Here is a 10,299-nt window from a genome sequence, read left to right as displayed (position 1 = left end):
TCTGTGACCACATCTGTGGCAGTTTATTGAAGAAAGTCACTATAGACATACTCCAGACATGAAATGTGGGAAAAGGAAGTTTATTTGAGCTGTAAGAACTATTAAAGACTCGGTGTGCAGCACTTAAGAGCTGTAAATGTAGATCTCTCTGTCCCACAACCTAGATACATCTATCCTTGAGCTGTAATCCAGTTCACTCTACAGCAGACATTTCTATTCGCAGCCGTCTGGTTTCAGCAGTGGCCCGCACTTCAATGGACTCGGAACTTACAAACATAAAAAAAAAACACCACACATTTTAAAGAACCTTCAAAGGTTACGCGTATTCTTCCATTGCTCAAGGTTGCAGTGAACCAACAAATCTAGCACGACATTTTAATGCTTAAACAACTGACATGAACAACCAAGAAATTGATGAGCCAGTACCATGAAGAAAAAAGTCAACATAAGAAAAGCATTTCACAAGTTTTTCATTGTTCTATAGTATCATGCATAGATAAAATGCTATTTGTGGAACACATTCAGGAGGAGAAAGCTATTGGTAAAAGCCAAAAAACGTTTGTGCAACAAAGCATTAGATATTAAGCTTTAAGTATGCAGTTGTGCAAAATTACTTCTATTTCATTACCCATATTTCCCTGTGAACTGGCCAAAGTACCAGATATGGTGAGGCACAAAAGATATGATAATCAACTGAAATAAGAACGACAATACATTTGAAATCAATCAAGACATGCAGTTAATGCTGTAATTAAGTATACATAAATATATGCCAAACACAGTGGTTCTAATGACGTAAGTCAGTCTTAGATTTTACCAACAGGTTGAATGAACGAAAATAATACAAGAACAGAATAATGTAGTGCGCAGGTTTGCTGTGTGTAAAAGGTGTTTTAAGCTCCAATTCCTTTACAATTGCACTCAAAAAGTTCACCAAGATTGTCCGTGAGTGGACTAATGGGCTGAATAAAAGATGAGAGATATAATGAACTCAATCCATTACACGGAGGAGCACATTACAGAAATGCACAGTCCAAAGACTCCATTAGAGGCAACATCGAGCTACGAATAAAGTGACACATGCAGATTTGCATTACATACAGCGTGGAGTTGCAAAGGTGTTGATCACCATATAAAATGAATGTTTCGGTACAAACAACTAGTCGATTCACTGGATGAGCCTTCAGAATCATGCAATATTTCACTTAAGTCTCAGGGAAATTCCCTGACGATCAATCATTGCTGGTTCTTCGGGTTGGTAGACGACTTCCTGCGCAGGCTGTCTTGTGGCAGATGTTGTTTGTTGTTTATCGCTGTGGATGTAGATTCTAGTGTTTTACTCATTCACTTCTACTGCTGGTGTGCTATGTCAAAATTGTTTTTGGGAAAAACTAAAAGTACATTTTAAAGTGAGGAAAAAAAATCTCTACTGGAGGAGAGAAAGAGGTGCTGGTATATTTAGGGTCCGCTCACGTTGGTGGAAGTTGTGGGTGGTCGGTGTTGAAGTGGCTAAATCTTCTTTGAGAGAGCATGGTACTGGACTATCAGCATTTCAGCAACCTGTGGCAGAAACAGACACATGGTTAATGACAGTTGCAATATGCGGTATGAGAATAGCCTGAGGTTTGTGTGTTCTACTTAACTTGAAAGGAACAGTTAATTCAAAAATGAAAATCCTGCCATAATTTACCTTGATGTTGAGCTATGCTGGAGGGAATATCGATTAAAATTTTGGTCTGTCAGTTGCAAAGTTATCGTATGACTTCAGAATACTTTAGCTATATGAAATGAGTTGTATAGACTACTTTCATGATACTTGAAGCTTTTTGAAAGGTGATTTTGCACATTCATTCAATGCAATTGCATGGCAAAGAATATATATATATATATAAATAAATTACCCATAGCAGATCTATACAGGTGGAGCTGGGGAAGGTGGAGGGTTTCAGAAGAACTCTTGAAAGCGTGCTGCAAACTGCTATAGTGAATGCTAACCAGCCATTTAAATGTTGAGAAGCAAGCTCATTGGGTGCAGATGTGACATGAACCAATCAGCTTGTGCAAAGTAGTTTAAAAAGTAAAAGTAGCTTGTGCCATTTAAAGTTTCATAACAGAACTTGTCATTTACAGTCATAAACCGTCTTTGTCTGGGATCATGCATTTTCAAAGACTGCTCTCCTCCCCCAGAGATCATACCAGCAGGGAATGAATGATGTAAGGCTTAAAACCGCAAGCTGGTTTCACAGCTCTATGAAAATGTCACGCTTGTTTTTCACTGGTTGAAAAATATTAACCGCAACCCCCACAGCAAATGTTAGGACTATTTCTAAAAATCAAACTGTGATTCATAACATGTTCTGTTGAAAATATGAGTACAATCCATGGTGTTGTGGGTGGTTGCCAGTGTTTTGCCAAGCAACTACTAGTGTCCTTAGTGAGTTTTAGTACATTGCAATGCGGTTGCTAGGGTGAATTATATGGGATGAAAAGGTGCATTCGAGCCATGTCGGATTTACAGTAATTACGATATTTCGACTTGTAAAAAAAGTGAATGTACACATTGAACTCGTAATTACAGCTTGCAAACTCAGAATTTTCTAAGAGCTACTGTGACTTGTAAGGCTACAGCTTGACCACTGCAGATTCATTTTGTCCGAAGACAGGAACGTCACGGGTTATCATCACATAATTACGACATGGCGTGCCGTGAACACAGCAAAAATCGCAAGTTTAGAAATTAATGTTTAGAAATTTAATCAAAATGACGCTTACTGATTTTTTATTTATTTATTTGTTTACCTGCATGTCACGTGACAATTAACCGTGGTCAGAGAACTGTGAACATGCAAAAGTGTTTTTGAAATATTAATTTCCTAAAAATATTAGACTCCTGATGAAGGTCGTGTGACCGAAACGTTGTGTGTTAATAAATATTCATTTTAAATTGCAAGTAACGATAGTGTGCGGGAGTTCCTTATTTGTTGAAACGACCTACCTGTTAGGTCTTATTATCCTACGCACCTATCACTTGCAGGTGTGCGATGGAGTTTGTTCACTAATTGAAATATTAATTTAAAAGGCAGTACAAGTAAATATTTTAGGCAAAGATGTTCGGCTTACAAAAATGTTTTAGAATCCCTGGTTTAGAGAGTAACAAGATTTGAGGTATATTTTGAGGCATAGCATAAATGCTGCAGGATGCGTTATGCACCAAAGTTTAATACTTATGTTGCAGGTTTGTGATTAGTTAAAGTGGATATTTTCATAAAAAGCATAATTAGATAAAAGGAAAGCAAATCAAGAAAACAACAGATTCCACGGGCAAAAACAACTACTTACCCAGTTTTACCTCACTTTTCCTAGGTCTTCAACTCCTCAGTTTAACTCCATTTTTGCTTTCTTCAGTGGTCTGCTGTGGCTTACTCTGCTCCCATATGTCGTCCTGTTCCTCCTCACCCTCTTTGACCTCATCGTCACCTTTCCCATCATCCCCCTCTGCCAAAGCCTCATTCTGCCGTACACTGACAGAGATGACCAGGGCTTGCACGATACCATAGATCAAAGCAAACTGCAGCAGGTACTCCTGTACCGCCCACAGCAGTCCGGCCATCCCGACAGATGCCACCAGAAACATGGCCATCCCATGGAGCCACAGCTTCAGGGCCCCCTGCACCCCCAGCACGTCCAAAATGATCTTGCTTGGAGGGGATACAGTACTCAGGAAGCCCACCACGAACAAATCAAAGAGGTGTCGGAGGAAATTAAAGCAAATGTTGTAGTGCTCAGGCACAATTTCCCCAGTCCACGAGCGAGAGAAGAAGCGGAATGCTGCTGATGGGTGCTGAGACAGCGGCGTGGGGGATGGCGGGGGTGTCCCGTAGTCTGATTCCCCGTCGACTTCATCAGAGTCCCATGTCCCTTCATTCCACCCGGCACATTTCTGCTGGCGGAGCCCGGTGGACGTCGACCACCGGGGCCAAAAGAAGTATCTGGATGGAAGCATTCTCCTCCACCAGCGTGAGGAGCTTTGGGCCACTGCTTTCTCAGGCTCAACATCAGGCCCCATCGCCCGAAGCTCTTCTACTTCCAAAGGCTTAAAACTCTCTTCGGTCTCCCAGAATTCCTCAGTGAGTGTCTTTTGGTCCTTTTTGGTGTTCTCGCCCCTCCAAACCCAAGCAGTAAGTCCCCATAAACCCCATCTGCTTTCAATCTGACTGTCCATTGTTAATGGTTTCTCTGGTTTGGTCTTACTGCCCCAGGACGAGTATAGATTTGCTGGACTGACCCACCCCCAAACTCGCCCTACAACTGCTGTCATGTCGGCGGTCGGCACTATTACTTTAGAATGCACAAAGAAAAAAAAAAGAAAAAAAACTATAACGAATAAAGTGTCACTGTGTGAAAATGCTAATATTTTTAATTAATTGTTAATTAAATTGTAATTAACTATAGTATAAAGCAATAATTAAATTGCAATGAACTATAGCATTAAGCAATAATGTGGACAGGTACCTCTTAATCTAATGGCATAGTTATTAAAAAGTTAAAACCGACGGTTAGCTGCTAGTGTCCCTTTAAGACAACATGTAAAGTTTTACACTAACACACGTAGCAGCTACAAGGCATCTATCAACGACACCTCAACAGACCTGTATTAAGGCGTGTTTGTATTAGAGCAAATGAACCAGAACATAACTTACGGACCACACCCTTGCAAATTACTCGAGAAAGAGAATTTAAATTGTAATTAAATTTAGTAGTAAAAACAAAAAAAAATATCACTGTGGCAGTAGGGTTTCATACATTTTGTGCTCTACACGTATTTTCCTCGGGCGAAACGGCGTCGGTTAGCCTGTCTGAACAAGCCGATCGACTCTTTAAACAAAACTTTAAACGCTAAACTGTGTCGATGTCGAACGGCGAAACACTATCGACCGGATAATCAAACATACCTCCGACGTCAAATCTGTGATGTACAATAATAACTGACAGTTACATCTTCAGTACATCACAGTCGCTGCTCTGCTTCAGTTGCAACAACAGTTCAGATCACTTATCGATGCCAGCTTCACATTCCTGTTCACTACCGCCCTGCACAAACTTGCTCAAACAAATGTTTCAACTAATAAATAATCGACAGAATGCGAAAATACAGTCCGGTGTAATTCCCAAAAATTTCCGGCGTTTTGATAACGAAAAAAAAATGCAATAAAAACTGACTGAGCACGAGCTGGTTTAATGGACTAGTGATAGGAAGTGTGACTGTGACTCATTCGCGCGAATCGATTCTTTCAAATGGTTCATATGAAAGAACTGGTCAAAAAATAAATAAAAGTGATTCTCGTGGGATTTTTGTTAGAAAACGTCTCAATAAAACCATATGTACACATGTTTTGCTGTTTATTACGATTCTTTCGTTAATAATCAGACATAAGTGCTGAATAGCATACTATTACTTTAACTTTATTAGAGTTACGATTTTATCCAATGCGACAATACAGAAATATAAGCATTTTTTTTTTTCCCAGAGGCGTAACTATTTAAAGGGTACAATGACAGGTTTAAGAAAAGTATGCCATTATTAATATGCCTTTTCGAATATACTACTTTTACTTCATATAGTAAGTAATATGCATATATAAATATAATGCTCAATTTAAGAATGCAACCTGTCTCTTTCAAGCTTCAGTGAAAAGATCCGACTCAAAAGAAAGATTCGTTCACAAATATGGCGTCATTACGCATTAGTACGTGAAGAACAAAAGCGGTTATATTGTCATCACTGACCCAATGACCTTCACTTTGGAGATGTATCAAAGTTCATATAAAATGTTAAAGGATATTATTCACTAAAGCGTGCGCGTTTATTTGCCACAAAGTAGCCTAGTCGCAAAAAAATACATATGTAGTGAGAACGAGTCAAATATGATGAACGCCACAACTAACAGAAACAACCTGTTTTCATAATAAAAGTCCTTTGTGATCCCGATCAAACAGTGGGGTTACATGCAGAGTTCATCAAATCCACAATTGTGTGATGTGCTTGAATACTTCATAAGTCCCAAAGACAAAACATCTCAGGCTATACAAACCGACTATTTATATCTCAAAGTATATATTAAATATTTTTTTTTAATCTGACTGCTCAGATTTTTCATAAATAACCAAATTCATACTTGAAAGGTTTGACCCATTGCAAAATAATCTTAATATAAATCACAAGGTGTTGCAATAGGGTGTAAATTAGCTACATGTATGAATGCTATTGTACTATCAAAATGACTGTCAAACTATTTTTGACCCATTATCCAGCAACGCAAGGCATAGAATTACATGCACAAAGATGGACATGCAACTAAAAACTTAATATCAAGCTGTAATTGTGATTTTTTTTTATTTTAATGTAAAAGTAAACAATTTAGAAAATGCAGTTTACAAAGAACTGGAAAGTGAAAAACAAGCGGTTACTCAAACTGTCCTTGGAAAAACAATAGCAATGAAACAACCGTTTAAACTAATACACAACACAACAGAGAAGCTTGACATTGTCCTGCAGACCGGCCACAACTCTTCTGCCACGACAAACTTCTGGCCTTAAAAGAAAACAACAAGTGTATTAGATTACAAAAACAATAAAAAGTGTATCAGTTGTCTGTCAGTGTTTCAGTGCGCCGCGAGAAAGTTACTTCATTGACTTTCAGTGGAACCGAACTACGCACTCATCATTAACACAAGCTATAACCAAAGATAGGTTTACTGGACCAGTACTTACGGGTCTGCACATTCACATGCATATCCCCATCTTTGGCACATTATTCTGGCATCACATCAACCTAAAAGAAAAAGCCAAGGTCAATCAGGAGTTCTTCATTACAAATACACGTTTATAATCAAAAGCTGTGCTCAGAGAAATGTAAAGAGCTTCATGTTGTCATCAGAGACTCTAGTCTATTGAATCATCATTGCACATCACTAATAAAAGATCAGCACTGTTAGGATAACACCACCAACCTTGATAGAATCATGGGCTAAAGATATTTTAAGGTCTATGTTGGCTTCAAATCCTTCGTTGAAAACCTTGAAAATAGAAAAATTGTTAGCTCATCATGGGCCACACTTGCAAAGTCATGGCTCATGGGAATAAGAAATAAGTTATTTCTTACTGGTCGTCGACTGTTGACATGAACCATCCTGTTGGGATCCAACCTGTAAAAATAACTTAGACATTTAGAGACATTCAAGCCACTTCTATTCAAATCACAAGCTGTACTGCATGTGTTCAGTGCACTATAAAGAGCTTCATGGGTAAATCAGAGACTCTAGTCTAATGTTTCATCATTACATGCAATAATGGACCATTAGAGCAAGGTGTTCTTTTGACAAAGATTAATTGTTACAGGTTTTCACTGGCATAAACTCTTACCCATTGGATGTAAACTGCTGACATCAGCTACCTGGCAACATTTGCTTCTCCCATCCAACCTGCAAAATTAAAAATTTAGGAACATCCAAGTCACTTTTACTCAGTCACAAGCTGTACTGCATGTGTTCAGTGCACTATAAAGAGCTTCATGGGTAAATCAGAGACTCTAGTCAAATGATTCATCATACATGCAATAATGGACAATATGCTTTCCTTTGAAAAGAAAGACTAATTGTTAGAGGTTTTCATTGGCATAACCCATTTCTTACCCATTGGATGTAAACTGTTGACATCAGCTACCTGACAACGTCGGTTTCTCCCATCCAACCTGCAAAAAGTATTTTAACATTTAGGAATATCCAAGTCACTTTTACTCAATCACAAACTGTGCTGCATGTGTTCAGTGCACTATAAAGATCTTCATGGGTAAATCAGAGACTCTAGTCTAATGATTCATCATTACATGCTATAATGGACAATATGCTTTCCTTTGAAAAGAAAGACTTATAAGAGGTTTTTCATTGACAAACTATTTCTTACCCATTGGATGTAAATGGTTTGCATCATCTAGGTTGCAATGTCGGTTTCACTCATCCAACCTGTGAAAGTCATTTTGACATTTAGGAACATCCAAGTCACTTTTACTCAATCACAAGCTGTACTGCATGTGTTCAGTGCACTATAAAGAGCTTCATGGGTAAATCAGAGACTCTAGTCTAATGATTCATCATTACATGCAATAATGAGCATTAGGACAATATGCTTTCCTTTGAAAATAAAGATTGGCCTAATTGTTAGAGGTTCTCATTGGTATAAACTTATTCCTTACCCATTGGTTGGGTAACGGTTGACATCAGCTACCGGGCAACATCTGTTTCTCCCATCCAACCTAAAAAGAGACTTAACATTTAGGAACATTCAAGACACTTCTATTCAATCACAAGCTGTACTGCATGTGTTCAGTGCACTATAAAGAGCTTCATGGGTAAATCAGAGACTCTAGTCAAATGATTCATCATACATGCAATAATGGACAATATGCTTTCCTTTGAAAAGAAAGACTAATTGTTAGAGGTTTTCATTGGCATAATCCATTTCTTACCCATTGGATGTAAACTGTTGACATCAGCTACCTGACAACGTCTGTTTCACTCATCCAACCTGCAAAAATTATTTTAACATTTAGGAACATCCAAGTCACTTTTACTCAATCACAAACTGTGCTGCATGTGTTCAGTGCACTATAAAGAGCTTCATGGGTAAATCAGAGACTCTAGTCAAATGATTCATCATACATGCAATAACTGACAATATGCTTTCCTTTGAAAAGAAAGACTTATAAGAGGTTTTTCATTGACAAACTATTTCTTACCCATTGGATGTAAATGGTTTGCATCATCTAGGTTGCAATGTCGGTTTCACTGATCCAACCTGTGAAAGTCATTTTGACATTTAGGAACATCCAAGTCACTTTTACTCAATCACAAGCTGTACTGCATGTGTTCAGTGCACTATAAAGAGCTTCATGGGTAAATCAGAGACTCTAGTCAAATGATTCATCATTACATGCAATAATGAGCATTAGGACAATATGCTTTCCTTTGAAAATAAAGATTGGCCTAATTGTTAGAGGTTCTCATTGGTATAAACTTATTCCTTACCCATTGGTTGGGTAACGGTTGACATCAGCTACCGGGCAACATCTGTTTCTCCCATCCAACCTAAAAAGAGACTTAACATTTAGGAACATTCAAGACACTTCTATTCAATCACAAGCTGTACTGCATGTGTTCAGTGCACTATAAAGAGCTTCATGGGTAAATCAGAGACTCTAGTCAAATGATTCATCATACATGCAATAATGGACAATATGCTTTCCTTTGAAAAGAAAGACTAATTGTTAGAGGTTTTCACTGGCATAAACTATTTCTTACCCACTGGATGTAAACGGTTGAGGTCAGCTAACCTGGCAACGTCAGTTTCTCCCATCCAACCTGCAAAAATTATTTTAACATTTAGGAACATCCAAGTCACTTTTACTCAATCACAAACTGTGCTGCATGTGTTCAGTGCACTATAAAGAGCTTCATGGGTAAATCAGAGACTCTAGTCTAATGATTCATCATTACATGCAAATGCAATAATGGACAACAGTGGTTTTCAATCTTTTAGATGCTACGGACCCAATATGATCATCCTACAATTTAAAAAGGCAAACATATATTTGTATGTATAAAAGACCAAGTTATTTTATACTGTTACATTTAATCAATTTATTAAACTATCAATTTTAGTTTATGACTATTATTATTTATTTTTACTCTGCTTTTCTCTGAACTCTTCCACGGACTCCAGTTTGAAAACCCCTTAAAGAAAATTAAAATGCTGTAGTCTCATACTCACAGCGAAATTCTTGCAACTTCGGTCCATTTCTTTGCACTTTGGTTCTTTAACACGACAATATTCAGGATTAGTAAACATTTACAATGAACATAATATTATCAAGTCATACTCTTGACTTGGTCTATGGACTAAAGATAACGTTATCTATCTGCGACCACGAGGGCGAGGCCATAAGCGCCAAATCTTCTTGCAGGTCTTTGGTTAGCGTTACCGCACGGGCTGTCGGCTTTCCACAACGAATTTAAACTAATGCCACTAAACTATTTACATTTTTTTGTCGTATTTAGCACAAAAACAAAGTCCGTTCACCGCTAGCAGCTACCTCTAATACTACAACCAGCATCCGCAGGATGACAAGGATCGCGCAACGTCCACGCAAGGAAATTTAACAGGGTCCTAATGATGCTGCAGGCAGGGTAGCGAAATATCTGCCTGAATGAAAATATGAGCACATTTTCGTGCATGAAACTTTA

The 10,299-nt window shown here is 38.1% G+C and overlaps 1 protein-coding gene and 1 long non-coding RNA gene across 4 annotated transcripts; both read right to left on the bottom strand.

The window, feature by feature from the left end:
• Window positions 1-64: 64 nt before the first annotated feature.
• Window positions 65-5,051, bottom strand: cUnh6orf47 (chromosome Un C6orf47 homolog). Its single transcript, XM_084422629.1, has 2 exons — window positions 3,340-5,051; window positions 65-1,560 (listed from the first exon to the last, which is right to left on the bottom strand). The coding sequence occupies exon 1, from the start codon at window positions 4,316-4,318 to the stop codon at window positions 3,368-3,370; it is 951 nt and encodes a 316-aa protein (XP_084278755.1). The 5' UTR covers window positions 4,319-5,051; the 3' UTR covers window positions 65-1,560; window positions 3,340-3,367.
• A 1,294-nt stretch (window positions 5,052-6,345) lies between these two features.
• LOC311300440 lies at window positions 6,346-10,248 on the bottom strand. Of its 3 annotated transcripts, none has more exons than XR_014629312.1 (13): window positions 9,827-10,247; window positions 9,358-9,417; window positions 9,085-9,144; window positions 8,796-8,854; window positions 8,526-8,584; window positions 8,253-8,312; window positions 7,964-8,022; window positions 7,693-7,751; window positions 7,424-7,482; window positions 7,164-7,206; window positions 7,012-7,077; window positions 6,773-6,833; window positions 6,349-6,588 (listed from the first exon to the last, which is right to left on the bottom strand). It is a non-coding gene; the product is annotated as an uncharacterized lncRNA (long non-coding RNA). The 3 variants fall into 3 exon arrangements; XR_014629313.1 differs by having other exon boundaries at window positions 6,351-6,593; XR_014629311.1 differs by lacking the exon at window positions 8,796-8,854 and having other exon boundaries at window positions 6,346-6,593; window positions 9,827-10,248.
• Between the last annotated feature and the right edge of the window lie 51 nt (window positions 10,249-10,299).

The sequence above is a fragment of the Rutilus rutilus genome (assembly GCF_951802725.1).
Source record: "Rutilus rutilus genome assembly, chromosome: 11".
NCBI classification, from domain to species: Eukaryota; Metazoa; Chordata; class Actinopteri; order Cypriniformes; family Leuciscidae; genus Rutilus; species Rutilus rutilus.
Note: the sequence above shows the minus strand (reverse complement) of the source record. Positions and strands in the feature narration are given on the sequence as shown.